The sequence below is a fragment of the Hyaena hyaena genome, unplaced genomic scaffold (assembly GCF_003009895.1).
Source record: "Hyaena hyaena isolate Hyena2069 unplaced genomic scaffold, ASM300989v1 scaffold_69, whole genome shotgun sequence".
Taxonomy (NCBI): domain Eukaryota; kingdom Metazoa; phylum Chordata; class Mammalia; order Carnivora; family Hyaenidae; genus Hyaena; species Hyaena hyaena.
The window spans coordinates 2,331,977-2,350,759 of NW_024080702.1; the positions used below are offsets into that span (position 1 = coordinate 2,331,977).

At 62.5% G+C, this 18,783-nt stretch overlaps 1 protein-coding gene across 1 annotated transcript in view; it reads left to right on the forward strand.

Moving 5' to 3' along the window:
• Positions 1-8,636: 8,636 nt before the first annotated feature.
• Positions 8,637-18,783, forward strand: part of KCNK9 (potassium two pore domain channel subfamily K member 9) — a 73,019-nt gene continuing 62,872 nt past the window's right edge. The window contains exon 1 of the mRNA XM_039232954.1: positions 8,637-8,919. Coding sequence (XP_039088885.1) covers positions 8,637-8,919 — 283 coding nt within the window. The remainder of the gene's footprint in view (positions 8,920-18,783) is intronic.

Consider the following 18,783-nt stretch of genomic DNA (forward strand, 5'->3'; position numbering starts at 1 on the left):
GCCGCTAACTTCCCGGGGGGGGGTGGGGGCGGCAAAAATCCTTACAATTGGGGGGGGAGTGCCTTTCTTGTGTTTCATTATATTTTCCTCTTTTTTTTATATGTTATGCAAAAAGTATTATTTGTGATCAAGAATAAATACACAAGAAGGATAAAATGGTTTAAGAAAAAAAGGGTGATTCAAACTGCCACCATTCAAAAGCTGATAGGCATCGAGATGGTGTGCTGGGGCAGTGACTTGGGAACTGGGGTGCCTCCTGGTGCTGCAGGAATCACACTGTGTCCACTGGACCTGCCCTAGGGTGTGGGGAACCAGACAGTGTCAGACCCTGTAGTGACTTCACCCAGTTCACCCCAGAGGCCCCCGGTCCCCTGGGAGCAAAGAGATGCTTAGCAGTGGTCTCTGACAGGCTGGTGACGCGAGCTGTGCACACCGCAGACCCCGGTCCCTTCCACGTCATCAGAGTTGGAGTCGTTATTGTTTTAATTAGCCATCCATTTCCTGGGGGCCCTTCTTCCTCCAGGTGGGAGAGCTCCCCAGGCCCCAGACCCTGCACTGAGGATGCAGGCAGGATGTGGACGCCCCACACCCACCCAGTGGTGAGTAACATGCCTCAATTCTGTCCACACAGTGTACATGAGACTTCTGAGTCCTTTCCAGGGCCTGTGAGAATCATCATGATCTGGCCCTGTCTCCCATGCTGCTGGGGGCCTTGGAGCCATACCCTCTGATCTCCTCTGTGCCACCTTCTAGCCACATTCACCTTATTGCTCTTGCCGGAACAAGTCAAACTCCTTCCACTAACCCCAGGGCCTTTGCATTGGCTATTCCCTCTGCCTGGATGCCTCCCCTGAATTGGAAAATGTCATTTTCTGTCCCAGTTCAAATGCTGTCTCCTTCAGGGAGGCCCTCCCTGACCAGCACACCCAAATCTCCCTCTACCCACCCACACTTAGTGCTTCCACCACGTTTTCTCATCTCCCTACCATCATCTGGCCCCAGCTTTACCCTTCGGCTTCCCCGGTTTCCTGACCACTCTCCCAGCAGGATGTATGCTCCACAATGGCAGGGACCTTGCTATTGGCTCCCCAATCCCCCTAATGGGCCCCGGAGGCAAAAGCTGGACTGCTGAGCTGCATAGACTGCCCTCGGCTCAGGGGACCCCGGAGGTAGATCGTGTCCCACCTCTGCTGACGGTAACTCCTGGACTTCTCTGGCCCATGGACTACTCATCTGTCAAAGGAGGAAGGAGACCTAATTGCCAGCATTCCTTCCAGTCCTGGGGGTGGGGAGGGACTTAAACCTTGGATTCTGCCCTACTATGTGCACATCAGGGCACAACCAAGTCTACCCAGTGTTCACAGCAACCGTGAGAGCTGGGGATTAGCCTGTTCTGTGGCCTGGGGACTGGATGGCAAAGTCCTCTCTGCTGGGAAACCCTCTGGGGTCCCCTAATCTAGGCTGACCTGGGATCCTGCAGGCCTTGTGAGCCCCGGGCCCCCCATCCCAGACTCTGCCGTCTCCCATCCACGTCACAGATCCCAGAGTGTCTGGCACGGAGAGCCCAGCTCGGCAGGTGATGCTGGGGCAGAGAGCAGGTCAGAGGTAGAGAAAGCTTCTCCCAAGAGCCCAGGCACTTGCACGGAGAGCGCTGGCCATTAACTCAACCCAGTGAAAGCTTACCCAGCCCTACTCTGTGCTGGGGACACGGTGGGCTGCGCAGACCCTGTCCCAGGAAGCTCCAGGCCTCGAGCAGGGGATGGAGCTACAGTGCCCAGGGAGCTCAGGGCCTCGTCCAGATCCTCGGGGCAGGAACCCCCTGGGGCAGGGGCTGGTAGAATGGGGGCCTCTCTTCCTTCTCCCCAGGCCTCGACAGGCCTGTAATGATCCAAACGTACACCTGTGAGTCCCCGAAATAGCAGCAGTGTGCGCAGGGCCCGCTGTTGCTGCCACCTCGGCTGTGTTTGCAAAAATACCTTCTGCCGCACAAAGGTGAAAATGGCGGAGGCGAGAACCAGGCTTCTGAAAGGGAAAAATATTGAAACACCTTCCACAGGTATCCGTAAACCCTCAGCGTAGGCGCTGCGCCCAGAACCCCCATGTGAACCCCCGGGTGAGTCAGCTCCCACCGGGAGGCGGTGTCTGCATGTGAGCGCTGGCGGCCAGCCTGGGTGGGCGGAGAGGCGGGGGGAGGGCGGCCACGACGACGGAGCCCCACGCCCGGGTCACTTCTCCCCGTGCCTCTTCTCTTGCTTAACCAGCCCAGGAGAGGCACGGAGAGGGCGCCTCCCCCACCCCAGGTCACACCCCGGGAAGGTAACAACGTTGGGATCTGGGCCTCTGTGGCCTGACTCTGAAGCACGTACTTACTCCACGGCCCGAGTGTGGACGATGGACAGCCTGGCCCGGTGGGGTGCTGCTCCCGTGACCAGAGTCCCAGACCTGCCATCTAGTCCCTAGCCTTGCCCCTTCCCTGAGCTGGCACTTCCCAGGCACTCCCATCTCGCCTTGTCCACACTGCAGGAGATAATCCCATCTAGCTCAGGCTCCGGCAGAGGAAGCTGGGACTGGCTGCTTCCCCAAGTCTGCAGGTAGTGCCTTACAACAAAGGATTTTTTGTTTATTTTTTATTTATTTATTGTTATTTTTAATGTTTATTTATTTTTGAGAGAGAGATAGAGAGACAATGCACAAATGGGGGAGGGGCAGAGAAAGAGGGAGACACAGAATCTGAAGCAGGCTCCAGGCTCCGAGTTGTCAGCACAGAGCCCGACGCAGGGCTTGAACCCACCAACTGTGAGATCATGACCTGAGCCGAAGTCAGGCGCTTAACTGAGTCACCCAGGCACCCCTCTTTTTGTTTAAGAGCAGGTTTTTATTTTTGTTTTATTATTATTGTTATTATTGTTTATTTTAAGAAGGCAGAAGAGTTGGGTTTGACAAATGTCCCCTCTGTGAATATCTAATTATTCCAGGTACTGGGCGGTGGTGATATGACTGAGAAAAGGGTCAACAGTGCCATTTCCAGGCCACCAGTTTGCTTGTTCCCAAATCCATTTCATTGACCCAGTCAGCCAGCGCCAGGAGCCTCTGTCCTGCCAACCCCCACGTACCCGGAAGTGGGTGCCCTCCTGCTGCCCAGGAACCCGGCTGAGTCCTGTTGGAAACAGCCGCCCCCGGGGGTCCGCCTGCTGCTGAGGCCCCAGTTAATGAGATGCTCCCGGTGGGCACAGGTTCACACCCCTCCGGCAGCCCCTCTCGGGAGCTGTGAGGGCCAGAAGCCTCTGCGATCCTTGGATTGATCCTGGCAGCACTCGGGCTCCACGGCGAATGGGACAGAGCTACTTATGGATCAGGCGTGGAGATGAGCAGTGGTTCAGGCCCCATTAAGAAGGCTGAAGTCCACTGATCACCTCTCCTCTAATAAGGTATGTGTGCATGGGGTTTAGGGGGTGTCCATGGCTTGAAGGTGGGGGCACTTAGCCTGGTTTCACTGGCCACGTGACCCTGAGTCCAGGAGGCCTGGCTCCTTCACCATCCGTTAAATGAAGTTCCTGCTTTTAAAAGTTCCCTAACTCCGGGAGCCGATCAGAGCTGCTCTGAGCCACGGCTCCCCACACCGTCTGTCCCTACAGCAGTTTAGAGTGTGAACCTCAGGGTGATTGCATCCACATGGCCACAGTTGGAGACCTCACTGAAGTCTTTGAGACCCAAGAAACTTGGAGCTCAGAAATGTCCAGTAGGACCCACTTGGGCTCGACATCTCAGGGAGGGAGTCCCCGCCAGGTGGCAGCTCGTGTCCCCAGGCCACCTGGCAATGGGTGTTTGGGGAAGATGGAGGTCTGACAACCCAAAGGCCACAGGCTCTGACTGTCCAGTCTTGGAACCACTCTCCCTGCTCCCTGACATAACGTTCTGGAACCCTGTGGGCACACAGAGGCAGACCCTGCCTCAGTTTCCCTTCTCCATCAGTAGCTCTGCCTCTGGTTTACTGTGAGATCCTCTGGCCATGAGGACCTGGTGAAGGCTTGCAGAGCAGGGAGCATAAGGAGGAGCTTATAGGGCTGACATGCCCCCCCCCCGGGAAAGGGGATCCCCATTACAGCTTCTCTTTGTAATTTGGGGCCGCAGGACTAAGTGCCTCACCCTTCCCATCTGTCAAAAGGGGACAATGATTCTGGATCCTCTATTTTCAAAGATGTGGGTATTAACATGACAAAACATAAACTCACCCAAGGAGTTGTGACCTTCTGGAAGCAGCAGGCAGTTGTGGCTCCTTGCCAGCAAACAGCCATGGGCCAGCAAGCCGGTTCTGCCTACAGAGGCACCTGGGCGTCCGCCTGGGACCCTGGCCTAGAGCACTGCACCTTCCCGCCTTCGGCTAGCAGCAGAACCGGTTTCCCAGACACGGAGCGCTGATGTGGAAGCAGCACTGGGCTGGGAGCGGGTTCACTCTGAGTCGCCGAGGGACCAGAAGAAACTGCTTGGCTTCTCCAGGTAAGATGGGTTAATATTCCTTAGCCCATAGGGACTAGTAACATGCCCGGCGTGTGTAAAGAACCCAGGAAACAAGTAGGCAGTAGCTAGTTATCAAACCATGATGTTCTTTATTATCTAATCAAATACATCTGTTTTTACTAAAGAAGACACCGAGGTCCAGGGAGGCCCAGGGACTGCCCACTTGGAGGAGCACAGACAGGCGCACTGATCAGGACTGGGATTAACTTGTCGTGGCCTAAACTGCACAGAGAATCATTTGTTCCCCTCAGTCCGGTGGCTCTTGGGTGAAGGGCTGTCCTGCCTTCCTCCCTCTGCCATTAGCTCCTCTTAGAAACGCTCTCCCAGCCTCTCACTGGCTGAGATGAGCCCCGCCCAGCCAATCTTTGGCGCAGTTGTGGGGAGGGGGTGGAAAGCCCGGGCTCTGAGGAGCCACACCTGAGCCCCCAATCTGCCTGGAGCTGGGGCTTCTGGAACCCTGGGGGTAGACGGGGTTGGGCTGCCCAGAGGCACTGTCGCCAGTCTACCCTCTTTCTGGACAGTCAAGTGGTGCCAGCCCACAAGTGCTGAGCAACTGGTGTGAAGAGTGATGGGGACACAGGGAAGATGTCAAGGGCCAAGTGGTGCTCCAAGGAGCTCCCCCCACCTGCAGCTCAAGGCCATGGGAGGGCTGTGGGGTATAGGGAGGGCTGTGTGTGTCCTCTCTTCCAGACCCCCACCATCCCTCCCTGAGGCTTGGCCCTCTGGGCTTGTTTCTTTTGAGCCTAAAGGCTGTACTTTGGAGAAATATAGAAAAGGAAGAAGCAGCGTTTGAGGGGTGGTCTGGGGCTATCCAAGGCGCTGGGACTTTGGGGTCAGAAGGCAGCAGCTGGGGTCCTTGAAGGACTGCTGGACAGAGGCCCGGCAGAGGCTCAAGGGCTGGCTGTAGATGGTAACTGTCCTGTGTCCCTGGGCACGTGATTCCCTCTGGTTGGAAGTGTTCCCATCTGTCAAGCAGTTTGGACTAGTTTCTCTCTGAGGTCCCTTCCGGAAGGCACACAAAGCGGTTCCGTTTTCCTAAAAGGCTGTACGTAAGCCGGATAAAAGTGGCTCCCCACAAAGCCGGGGATCTGTTGATGGGGTGCATCGCAGCCCCGGCTTCTGCACCTGCGGGCGGGGACAGCCTGGACGCCGCTACCGGGCTGGCTCTGAGCGCGGCCACCTGTGGGCCGGAGTCCAGTGCCCCCTGGTGGCGCCCGGCGGGCAGCGGCCTCCGGACTGCCGAGGCCCGACGGCTGTGACTCAGGGGTGGCGCCTCTGCAGCGCGGCGGGAGGCCCGACTGGGGTTCCGTCGTGGGCCGAGCGGCGCGATTCATTACCAGCTGCGGGAATCCTTGTCGGCCGCTCGCGGTGACTCACCGGGAGGCCAGGCTCATTCGCCAAGCACAGGGGCTTCGGTTTCCGAAATGAATTCCAGGGAAGGGACTGTGGGGGCGGGGCGCCCGGCCCCTGTGCGCAGCAGCGCCCGCCGACCCAACGGAGACCCCATGGCCCAGACGCCTCCCACAGCTCTGGCCCTCTCGCCCAGGGGTCGTGGGCGCAAGCACCTGCGAGTCCCTTAAGTGGGGTGGAGGGCGCCCCAGCAGGGTTCCCAGACTCGCCGCCCCTGGGTCTCTGCGCATGGGGAGTCTGAGCACGGCCTGAGGGGGCGTCGCTGAGCGCTCAGCGCTCCGGCGCCCCCGAGCCGCGCACGGCTGGGTGGGCTTCCCGGGCCGCCTCCGCCCGGTCTCTCAGCCCGCCGCCGGGGGGCGTCCCTTTCCCCAAGTCTCCACCTCTTCCCTGGCTGGGGTCCAACCGGGGAAGGTCGCCAGATCCAGGCAAGGGGGAGCCCAGGGTCTCCGCGCTTTCGGCCTACCCATTTCGGGCTCCACCGCTCAAGTGGAGATTAAGGGGGTCGGTGGTCGAGGGAAACCCCTCGACGACCTCAAGGGAGATGGGGGAAGTGGGCAAAGGAGGCAGGTAGGCGAAAGGGAGAACGCCGGGCGAAGCCTCCTCCCCGGACTCCAGGAAGAGCCTGAGCTCGCTGTGCGCCTCCCCAGCCTGCTCGGCAGTGGGGCCGTCGCGAGGCGCTGGGGCGCAGGAGGAGGGGCAGCGTTATGTTCTGGGTGCGCCCAGCGCCCGGCCTCGGGGAACCAAGGAGTGTTTCTGGGAAAAGCAACAGGGAGGAGGGGACAAGGAAGGAGGAATGCGGCGGCACCCTCCCCGGAGGCCCCGACCCCGAGAGCGGCAGCCGCCCGTGACACCCTCCGCGCTCTCCGGGTAGGAGCTCAGGATCAGCAGGTGCCGGGCCACCTGGCCGGAGACGCTCGCGGGGACTGAGGCGGCCCTCGGGACCCCCGCGCGCGAGGAGGAGGTGCACCCGGCCGGTGGCCGCCCGGGGGAACGCCCTCCCCTCGAGCTCCCACCCTCCTCCGGGTCTCTCCTCTCCCTGAAGCCGCCGATCGGCCTTCTCGGGCTGAATCCCATTTCCTCCCCCAGGCCCGGTTCTCTCAAACTCTCGGCCCCGCGAAGCGGCAGGCGCTCTCAGGGAGCTGGGCTAAAAGGACCCCAGCGGCCTCGCTTATCGTCCCATCCCCCGCCGAAACCTGCCGGTGGCTCCGCCTCCCACCCCCACGCCGGCGACACCCAGTCCTCGGCCCGCCTCCGCCCCCTCCCCAGCGGCACCGGCCGCCCCTCCCTGGCTCGCTCCGCGTGCGCCGTGCGCCGCGCTGGGTCTGCAGCGGGAGCCGCCGCGGCCGCCTCGCCAGCTGGCTGGGGACCAGGCGGGAGGTGGCGCGCCCGGGAGGCTGCGGGAGGGGGGAGGGAGGGAGGGAGGGAGGCCTGGCCTCCGCGTAGCCCGGCCCCCGCCCCCCGCGGCCCTCCCGCCGGAGCGAGGCGCCACACGCGCGCGCGCGCGCACACACACAGACACACACGGGCACACACACACACACACACACACACGGGCACACATACGCACAGACACACGCACACACACTCGGCTCCCTCCGGCGCGCACGCACGCTGCGCCCCTGGCAGACCAGCGCCGCGGCCGCCTCCCCGGACGCCCGGACGCCGGAGGGCCCCGACCCCGGCGCGGCTCATGCGCCCGCGCCCATCCCGCAGCTCCGCGAGGCCCGCGGGACCCCTCCCGCCGCCGCCGCCGCCGCCGCCGCGTCCGCCGCCCCCGGAGGAGCGGGCTGGCCGACCGCCGCCGCGCCGTCCCCGGGCCGCCCCCGAGGCCGCTCCGCCGCGGGCCCTGCCGCCCTGGGGCCGCGCCCTGCTCCCGCGCCTCGGGGGCTGAGCCGACCAAACTTCGCGGACCGGCCGACGCCCGGCGGGGACCCCGCTGCGTCCCTGCGCGCCCGGGTGGGCGCGGGGCGCTCGGACCTTCGGGCATCCGGCGGCCCCGCCCGCTGCACCTGCTCGGCCCCCTCCCCGCCTGCTGGGGACTCCGGAGACGCCGCCACTTCGCAAACTTTTCCACCCCCCCCCTCGAGGGGGGGGCGAGGAGGGCTGAAGGGGAAGGAGGTCCCGCGAGGCGCGCGCGCAGACCCGCGGGCTCCTAGCCGGGCGCCGCCGCCCGGGAGCCGGACCCGGAGGGGCGCGGGCCCCGGCGGCCGCCCTCCGACTGCGCTCCGGCTCCCGCTCCCGCCCCTGCTTTTCCGGCGGGAGCGGGGGGCGGGGTGCGGAGGGCAGCGCGGCCCGCGCGGTGCCCAGCGGGGCCGCCGTGCATGGCCCTGCGCAGTGGGGCGGGCTGCTTCGGCCGGGTCTGGCGCAGGGTGTCGGGGCTCCCGGACGCCTGGCCCCGGCGCTCGAGCAGCCTCCTGTGCCTGTCCGCCTTCTCGCCCGAGCCCGGGCCCGCGCCGCCCCTGCCCCGCCAGCCGCCTCGCGGTGGCGGCGGCTGTGGCGGCCCCGGCGGAGGGGGGCCCCCCCAGCCTCCCCGCCCCCCGCCTCCCCGCTGCTGCTGCTGCTGCTGCTGCTGCCGCCGCCGCTTACAACTTGGAGGCGGCGGCGGCGGCGGCGGAGGAGGCGGCGGCGGCCGCCGGGCGCTGCAGTGGGACGCGCGCGGCTGCGAGCCTGCGGGACATGCCCCCCGCGCCGGCTCCTTGCTGGCGGCCATGAAGAGGCAGAACGTGCGGACTCTGTCCCTCATCGTCTGCACCTTCACCTACCTGCTGGTGGGCGCCGCCGTCTTCGACGCCCTCGAGTCGGACCACGAGATGCGCGAGGAGGAGAAACTCAAAGCCGAGGAGATCCGGATCAAGGGGAAGTACAACATCAGCGCCGAGGACTACCGGCAGCTGGAGCTGGTGATCCTGCAGTCGGAGCCGCACCGCGCCGGCGTCCAGTGGAAATTCGCCGGCTCCTTCTACTTTGCCATCACGGTCATCACCACCATAGGTAAGGGCTGGGCGCGCCGCCGCCGGGCTCCCCGCGCCCCGGGAGGAGTCCGGGGAGGCGGCTGAGCGCGCGGCGCAGGGCCGGGTGCGGGGCGCCGAGGGTTAAACGCAGCTTCGTTGCCGGGGGCCCCTCCCGCCGCGCCCCCTCCTCTCTGGGGAGCCCCCGCCTCTCCCGCGCCTCCGCGCCTCACCCCTCGCGGACCCCACCCGGTGCCCCGCTCCGCGCCGCTGTCTGGGCCGGGCGTGCGAGCCCCGAGCGAGCGTGCCGGAGCCGGGAGGGCGGAGGCGCCACTTTTGCGAAGAGAGTGGAGCGCTAAGAATAATCCCATAGCAGACACCCACCCACCCACCGCCCCGGCGCGGGCTGGGCTGCGCGGGGTTCCAAGCCTTACACTTACTACCTCTCCGGGACTTGGAGAAGGCTGGCCTGGCTCCGCGGCGCCGAGAGGGACTCGGGCGGCAGGGGACCCTCGCAAGCCTCCAGCCTTCTCGGAGCCCAGATCCCAGCTTTCCTTCCTCCTGGCTCCTCTTCGATTTCTGGAGCCTGGTCGTGCCAGGCCCCCAGGGGGGAGAGAGTTTACTCTCTGGTGATTGGGGTTGGGGTGACAGCCGTGGTGAACTGCTGCTCTGTGGGGGCGGGAGGGGGCGCAGGGCAGGACCTGTCGGCCGTGCTGTGACAGACAGTGGGTGAGGCGGGTCTGCAGAGTGCCCAGAAACTGGGGAGGTTCAGCCCTGGTCTGGGGAGAGAGTCCAGTTGGTACATCCGGAGGACTCCTGTGGGTCCCTCTCCCAAGGGTGCTGGCTGGAGAGCAGAGTCCCTTGGTGGGTGCCCAGGGCAGTGCCCCTGCTGAGGTGAGGGGGCGCTGGGGAGCCCATGCATGTGACACTTGGAGACCCTTGGGAACGGGAGCAGGTCACTTCAACCCAGTGGGCATGGCAGCAGGTAGGGTGGTGTCTCTGTGTCCCCGTACAGCACCCTGCCTCTGCACAGCCATCTCCTCAGACCTGCCAGGGCCACTGTGTTGGCTCCGGTGGCCTCTTTTCTGTGCCTGTCCAGTCCCTTGTGCTGTGAGAAGAGGCTCCCCCCCCCCCCCCCCCCCCCCCCCCCCCTGACTCCTCTGGACTTCCCCCTCTAATTTTCCCCTTGATATTTTTCTTTGTCTGGAAAGCTCTGTGTGCTGAAACGCAGGCTCTCTCCGTGCCATATGCAACAGGAAGTGCCAGCACAGGACGGCCTGTCTTTGCTTCTTGGTTGAGAAGACTTTGTAGAGAGTCATCTTGTTTGAAATGTTTAATTCATTGGTGCGGGTTTTTATGTTTTTGGAAGGAAATTGCTCTTCTGTTGCCTACGTAACTAGCTTTGCTCCTTGCCCCACGCGCTTGGCCCAGCGGCCAAAACACAGAAAAGTCCTTCCTTCCCCACACCCCACTTGCCTCCAGCGCCTGGAAGGGCCAGGCGGTCATTACCGTCATTTCTGTCTCTACGCTTCCAGCATGAGCTGTGGCGGTCACAAACGCACATGGCACCCATCCTGGGGTTCCGGGGGCCTGTTTGCTGGAGAGCCCAAGGATAAGAAATGGGCCTCTAAAACCTGACTGTCCCGGCGGGGGGGGGGGGGGGGGGGGCATCTGACGGCCGTTGATTTTCCTCACCTCACTCCTCAAGTTTTCAACCTGAGTTTCTGGAAAGGAAGGTGGGGGTACAGATGCAAGAAGATGGAAGAAAACCAGCTGCCCTGACACTGAACTTGGAGCCCAGTGATCTGGCTTGCAGCTTGAGTCTGGCCATCCTGGCGGACCACAGGGAGGTCATGTCTCTTCTCCCGACCTCAGTTTCCCTACCTGTAGGCGCCTGACACAGGGCTCACCTGCCAGGCTGGCGGTGGGCTCCCAGATGCCTGTGGCACCCCAGCACAGCGCAAAGCACTCCTTCGTCGGTGTGAATCCACACTCTTTGACACGGGCCTGAGGGGCTGAGTCCGCGCAGTCTGCCCCGGGAAGCTATTTAGCCCAAGAGCTCAAATTTACAGGAAACAAAGCACCTTTCTAGTTAATTCTGTTTGTTTTCTTCTTTTTTTTAATATAAATGCAAATTAAGGTCCTCCTAGGCCTAGAACAAAAAGCAGCCCCAAGCCAGGCCCTCTGAGGAGCTGTCTCCTAGTGGACGGTGATATTAATGAGTCAGGTGAACCTTCACGGGCGTTCTTATTTTTAATCTAACCTTGAGTGAGCGGGCTTCAACTTTGAGCTCCGGTCCACCAGGTGGGCAGGAACCAGTGGACTCGTGGTCTGTGAGTGAACGGCGTTTCTCAGGTGCATCTCCTGTGAGATGGGTTTTAAAAAACAACACAGTTACCACTTTACATCGGCTCCGCCTGCCTCTGTGACAGGCTGTGAGGGGCTGGTGTGTGAACCCCACCCAGCTCTCTGCTGGGGAGGGGGGTGGTGGGCAGGTCGGCCACGGCCATGGCCACCACTGACGGAGGAAGGCAGCACAGGCCCAGTGGGCCCCGAAAGGGCACATCCAATGCCACCGTCCACCGCCTCCTGATGCTGTTCCTTCTTGTCTCCTTTTTGACATTTGCGCCATCTAAAGCTGCTTGCGGGATGTGGTGGCGTCGACTTCCAAGCGGCCGGTGTGGACGATGGGAGCCCTGCATCCATATCTCGCTGTGCTCGGCTGCTTAGCAGGATGGAGGGTTGGAAGCTTCTGTCTGGCAGGGCCAGGGCCTGGCTTGAATTTCCTGCTTGGGGCAGAGGCCTAAGGGACCCCCACTCTCCCAGCAAATTTGCAGGCTTCCTGTAGGAGGCGCTGTGCCCTACAGTCAGTGCCTGGCCGACATCAGAGGGGAATCTTCAGGACCCTTAGGTTTTGAATCTAACATCTGTGATCTAAGTTGTCACCACCTTTAGGATCCTCAGAGAGGAAGAAACAATGCTCAGAATTCAGATCTCCTCTGCAGGGTCCAGGAGGGCCATTTAAAAACTGGTCTGTGTAGGGGAAGGAGGGAGGGAAGGAGATGCGGGTTTTCTGTTTTGGCGGCAGTTTGGAGGGGCAGTGTCTCTCTGGGCCCTTTGGGCTCATCTGAAGCCGGGGTGGCTGTCCCAGGAGCTGAGGTGACAGGCTTAGGAGCCTCAGTCTGGTGGCTGGGGGTGGGGCACACCCTGAGAAAGAGTTTTGGGACCCCTGTAAGCTCCTTGCTCAGGGTCCACCTCCGGCTTGAAGTCAGAGCGCGGAGGGGCACTTCCCTTTCCTCGTTCATGAACAGAACCTGAATGGAGCTTTCACCAAGTGGAAAGCATTTTCTGTTTCTTTCTGGCACTCTTGGGTGTAGTTTTTAATACCTAGTTTACACACTTGCCGTGGGCACGTGGGCCTGCCCCGACTCAGTCCTCCGGCATTGCCTCTGAGACTCTGGGGACAGCGAGATGATAAGGCCTGGCCTTGAGGCTGGCGGGAGCTGGAAACCCAAACAGTTGCTCGCAGGGACAGCGAAACTCCGTTAACCCTTTCAGTGCCTCAGTGCTGTGGGCGCAGACGGGCCAGGGGGCGCGTTCCTCGGCTGGCCCTTTGCCTCCTTCTGGCAGGTCCTCACCCTCCAGGGAGGCTTGGCCTTTCCCTCGGCCACTCACTGCCTCCCTGAGCAGCACCCCAGGCCCCTGGTCCGCCCCCTGTGCCAGCATGGTCTGTACCATCTGTCCTGCCCCAGGCAAGCTGTGTCTGTGCCCCCACCCCACCCCTGCGGGCATCTCTTGAGAGCACACAGAGTGGAAGCAGGCCCAAATGGATCGAGCGGTCTGGTGCCAGAGGGAGCATGGAGCTTCCACACACCCGGGCTCCCTTCACCCGCAAGACCAGTGGGGGCATTGCCCTCCCTTGATGGATGAGGAAACCGAGGCGCCGGTGAGGCAGCACACGCGGAGGCAGAGGGCTGTGAGCTCCAACTATGGCGTTGTCCCAGGAGCCAAGGATGGGCCTGTGGAATATTCCATCCGCGTCTTCTGCTTCTCCCTTTCACTCTGCTGTTTAGGAGGCCCGGTCACCCAGCTCACAGGGCCTGGACAGGAGGTGTTTCCTTGCTACTTTCTGGTGTGGCCACTGGTGGTGTGCAGCAGGCTCCTCCGCCGCAGGCCCCGCCTGGCCCCGGCCTCGCCCCAGGTTGCGGTGGCCCTCCAGTCAACACTGCCTGTTTATACGTGTCGTGGAGGAGGCAGAGAAGTGAGGCTCCTTGTGACTCTGGGTGGCACGGAAGACATGGCTTTCCTGAAGTGCACAGAGACACCTCGCCAAGTGCTCTGAGGCAGGGGCAGGTATCAGACGACCTCCACTGTTCCAAAACCCATTGCCTTTCTTTCCCGGGTCATCTCACCAGCGAAGTCCAGGGAGGTCAGAGCGGCTGCAGGAGGTGACGCAGGCCTCAGTGTACATCTATCCTCCGCATGCACCTGTGTTCACACCTCCATCCTTCCATCCATCCCTTGCACTCACTCCCTGGGCTCTTCAGGCGCCTGTGTTCACACCTCCATCCATCCATCCATCCCGTGCACTCACTCCCTGGGCCCTCCGGCGCCTGTGTTCACACCTCCATCCATCCTGTGCACTCACTCCCTGGGTCCTCCAGACGCCTGTGTTCACACCCCCATCCATCCATCCCGTGCACTCACTCCCTGGGCCCTCCAGCACTTGTGTTCACACCTCCATCCATCCATCCCGTGCACTCACTCCCTGGGCCCTCCAGGCGCCTGTGTTCACACCTCCATCCTGTGCACTCACTCTCTGGGCCCTCCAGCGCCTGTGTTCACACCTCCATCCATCCAACCCATCCATCCCGTGGACTTACTCCCTGGGCCCTCCAGGCGCCTGTGTTCACACCTCCATCCATCCATCTATCCGTCCTGTGCACTCGCTCCCTGGGCCCTCCAGGCGCCTGTGTTCACACCTCCATCTATCCATCCCGTGCACTCGGCCCTGGGCCCTCCAGGCGCCTGTTCATGCTCTGTGCATCATGCATGTTTGCAGCCATCCTGCTTCACAGTCATTCACTCCTCCTCTCACTCATTCACTCATTGACTCCTCTGAACATCCACTCAGCCATCCGGGCACCTGTGTTCACCCCTCCAGCACTGGGTTTCTGCCTGTCTTCGTCCCTNTCCAGGCGCCTGTGTTCACACCTCCATCCATCCATCTATCCGTCCTGTGCACTCGCTCCCTGGGCCCTCCAGGCGCCTGTGTTCACACCTCCATCTATCCATCCCGTGCACTCGGCCCTGGGCCCTCCAGGCGCCTGTTCATGCTCTGTGCATCATGCATGTTTGCAGCCATCCTGCTTCACAGTCATTCACTCCTCCTCTCACTCATTCACTCATTGACTCCTCTGAACATCCACTCAGCCATCCGGGCACCTGTGTTCACCCCTCCAGCACTGGGTTTCTGCCTGTCTTCGTCCCTGTGCTGGGGAGGGAGCACAGTGCCCCTAGTAGCATCTCAGTAAGCGATGACGCCTCAATGTGGGGATCTCCACGGTGTTCCAGCCTCATCCCCTTCCTGAAAAATGGTCAGCCAATCCCAGTCACTTTTGATTTTTAAAAACGTTTACTGAAGTGTAATGTTCACACGGAAAAGTGCTCTTAATTGGAAGTATAATGTTCAATGGTTCTTGTGAACAAACTGTGCCCTTGTAACCAGCGCTCAGATCCAGAAATATTACCAGCACCCCCAGAACCTCCCTCACTAGTCAGCTTCTTTTTGAATGGCTCAAGTGACAGGGAGCTCATGCCCTTGCGTGCAAGGTAGTAGGATGTGTTTATATGCATCATGAGGGTATTGTGTGAGGTTCTGATCTGGTGGGACCACCATGTGGAAAAGGTGTGTGTGTGTGTGTGTGTGTGTGTGTGTGTGTGTGTGTTGGGGGGTTAGTCTTTCACAGGGTTGGCCAGTCTCTGTAGTGGTCACCTGAAAAGGGGAGAGAAGATCCGCATTTAGAAGTTGGAGGTGGGGGGGCTCAGCACGCGGATGTGTGGATGCACTGCCGTAGGGGGTGTGCTGAGGTAGCCCAGGGTACAGCGGGCGCTGGCGCCAGCACTGGCAGGCTGCCAGCCCAGGGGGCCTGCCCCTCTGAGTTAGAGCAAGTTGCAGCTCCGCTCCTGGTTTACAGCAGCCAGGCCAGCACCAGGAAATCACTGTGGGGAACCCGTGCCCTGGTGACAGCAGAGCCCCAGGGAGGCCCCCGGCAGGCTGGGCTGATGAAGGAGCGGCAGTCCGCACTGTCAAGGGAGTCCCGTGGGCAGAGGAATTCTGGGATATGAGCATTCGGGTGAGGGACCCTCCCCCAGTGGAACATCCTGCTGGCCTTGGGGAAGGGGCGTCTGGGGTTCATCTCATCAAGGGATTTTGTTCGAGGGCTCCTTTTTCTGCACATCCCAACTCTGGGGTCTCTGCCTGTAGAATAGCCAAGGGCACCCAACCTGTAGCTTACGGTTCTGCAGAGGAAGGGGCGAGTGGAGCTCAGCTCCCCGCTGGCCTGTAGTCCTGGGCCCCCGAGTTTCTGACAGTCAGGACTTCATAAGCCCGGTTCTTCTCTGAGCAGTTGTGGTCTGTGTGTGTGCTGTCCCAGTGCAGAACATCACCTCCCCTTGTCTAGGCAGTGTGCTTCTATTAATGCCCCCCACCTGGTTTGCCAGCTTTTCTGGGTGTCCCCTCCCTGCGTTGACATGTCTTCTGATTCGTGCAGACTTCTTCCCTGTGCTCCTGAGCAGCTGTTTCTGTCTTGCCTTGGTGTGAACCCGAGTCCAGTCCCTGGCATGGATCTCTGAGGGATCCAGTGGGATTATGTGCTGTGGCCCCGGAGAAGGCATGGTTGATAGAAAAATTCGCGGTGGCAGGGAGAGTGGCCAGGACTGTGTTGGGCCCGCAGCCGCCCACACTGGGGTTCCCTGGCTGGTGTGTCCTGGCGTGGCCACATCCCCACCCCTGCCCCCGCCCGGGCTTTGGGGGTCAGTCAGGCCTGAGCAGTGACAAAACCTGCCCGGGGAACAGCCATTCACAGGGGGTGCTCGCTGAGCGGGGTGGGCGAGCCCTGACGGGTCCTCACCCTCATTGTGCACCAGCCTTAGAAGGAGCTGGCGAGTGGCCCTGGGTGAAGCGTGGGATCAGACCAGAGGAGGGCACTGTGGCCGGGGCGCGGGGGTCGTGGTGGGGACACCTTTGGTGCGGCCCGGGGGCTGCTGGCCCAGGAGTCCAGGGAGTGGGGGAGGCGGATCTGAGCCCAACCTACGGCCTCAGCCTTCCCGTCCCGATGTGCCTCCTCAGACTGAGCCCAGAGGGGCTCGGGGAACAGAGCATGGGGTCCCGTCGCCCTGTGTCTGTCTGTCCTGGATGCCCAATCCCAGCCATGTCCCATAAGCCGCGGCTTCCTCATCTGTGAAATGGGGACAAAGGAGCTTTGCGTGCGCGGCCGTGAAGTTGAGCTCACGGCTCGTCCTCACCAGCACCTGCGGCCTTTGGTTGTTACGATGGTGGTCAGGCTGATGAGCTCCTGTGCGCGCGCGACGTGGGGCGTTGTCAGGTGCAGCCACACCGCCCACCCTCTCGATGACGTTCCCGTCGTCTGCACTGCGTCTTCTGGGGCCCGGGGGGCTCAGCCCCTCGTGAGGGCCTCTCACCAGCTGCGGAAGGAGGCTGCCAGGCCGGGGTGCCAGGCTTCGGTCATTCGGGGCCACAACGTACAAGCCCAGGTGCTCAATTTCCCCGGCCGGTTCCTGTTGAGGAAATGTGGCTTCCCGGGATGCCCGCCGCCACGACCACCTTTGCGAAGGTGGCGGCCTCCCGGGCACCCCATTCCATCTAGGGGCAGAGCCAGGTCCTCAGGCCAAACCCCAGCGGATCCGGCTCCCGCCCAGGCCACAGCGCCTGCCTGCTCCCCTCGCCCCAGCTGTGCCCTGCCCCTCCCCCGCTGTCCTTCCCCGCGTGGACAGAGGATGCCTGCCTGTGCCCCTCGCCGTCCTGGGCGCCTCTCACGTGTGTCTGTGCCCTCACGTCCACGTTCCACACTGAGGCCCCAGGGCAGGGCTGGGCTCAGGCTCCCCGGACGGCGCCCAGGACAGGGCTGCTAGACGCCAAGTCACTCCTCTGGCCCCCAGGAGCAGGACTTAGGGCTGGGTGGTTCAGGGCGCCCCCTTCCGGCTGGGTTGTGCCTCGGGGCCACTGGGCAGGCGCGGGAGGGAGGAGGCCCCAGCCTTTTGAACTTGAGCTGTCGGTTTTGAAGGAAGATGTCAGGTTAGGGGCCCATTGTGCCCAGTGAGGAACTTCCCAGCCCCGCGGCGTAGATGTGTGCTGTGCTCCCCCCTCCCCCCCCACCAGTGACAGACCCGTGTGAGTTAGCTGGGCACCTGGTAGGAAGGGACACCCACGTGTCAAATGGCCCTTGGCTGTGACTGGCTCGGCCAGATGAGTGAGTGCGCCCCGTTCAGGAAGGGGGGAGGCCTCTCAGGAAGCGTCAGCAGGCCTCTGCCTGGGCCCAGGGGCATGGGGCTTCCTATGCCTGCTCCCGGCACCCTCGGTGCTGCCTGGCCCTCCCGGCCGCCTGTCTGCGGCCCCTCTCCCTCCCCCTCCCTCACACACGCCCTGGACCACCGCTTACCTGGCAGTTCCCACCTGAGACCTTGTCGTTGCTGTTCCCTCCACCCACCTGGGCATAAGATGCAGAGAAGGTGTTTGTTCACGGGCTGTCCGGCCGAGGGCCAGGGGCCGGCATGTCAGCGGGTGAGGTGTGCGGCGCTGGTGTCTTTGGGTTCCGATAACCATTTGGTGGAGGTGTGGGGTGTGGGCACGTACCTGGGGTGCTGTGGGTGTCGGGTGGCTGAGGTCTGCTGGGGATGAGGGGCCGAGCCTGGGGGGCCGTCCACACCTGGAGGCGGTCTGGGCCATGCACTCATGCCCCGGGCCCCCGGGATCATTTGTGTTTGCACCCCTGCGCCTCTGCTGCCCCCTCCCCCTGCTCAGAGCCCAGGAGGAGCTTGGCGAGGTGACTCTGCCTGGAGCTGCTCAGAGCTTTCGTTAGGTACTTGTGTGGCGCCGGCTGGCCGCGTCCCCACCTCTGTGGGTAAGAGCCCGTGATTTCTTCTGAGCCACGGTGAGGACGCTGGTGTGAGCACAGCAGGGAGCATGGGACGCCGTGGAGGGCCCCGGCTCCGCCTGTGGGGTCCTGGGTTCTAATCCTCCCCGGGTGACCTTGGGGCTAGGGCAGCGCCCCTCCCGCCTCCCCTGACGTCGGGGCTGGATGCATCTTTGCGGTGGGGGCCGTCTTGTGTGCGGCAGGACGTTGAGCTGGTATCCCTGCCCTCCGCTGACCACTGCCAGTAGCATCCCCCCACCCGGCTGTGACACAAAAATGTCCCCAGACATTTCCAGATGTCCCCTGAAGAGCAGAATGGCCCCTGGCCCGGTGGCTCCTCTTCCCTGAACCCCTTCTGTAGAACCAGAGAGTAAGCCGCCTTCTGGGCCACGGCAAGTGGGGGCCAAGTGGCGCATGTGTGAGGAGGCCACGCCGGGAGACGCAGCCCACTTTTCAGGGGAGGTGACCTAAGTGAGCTTTCAGGCAGTGTCAGGATCCCCGTCCCGGCAAGGGGAGCTCCGGTGGGACTCAGGTGGGCTTGTTCACGGAGGCTTGGGGGAGTCACTCGGGGGGGCCTGGGGGAGTCACTCGGGGGGGCCTGGGGAGAGTCACTCGGGGGGACCTGGGGGAGTCACTCGGGGGGGCCTGGGGGGAGTCACTCGGGGGGGCCTGGGGGAGTCACTCGGGGGGGCCTGGGGGAGTCACTCGGGGGGGCCTGGGGTGAATCAGGTGAATTTGGGGTGAGTCACTCA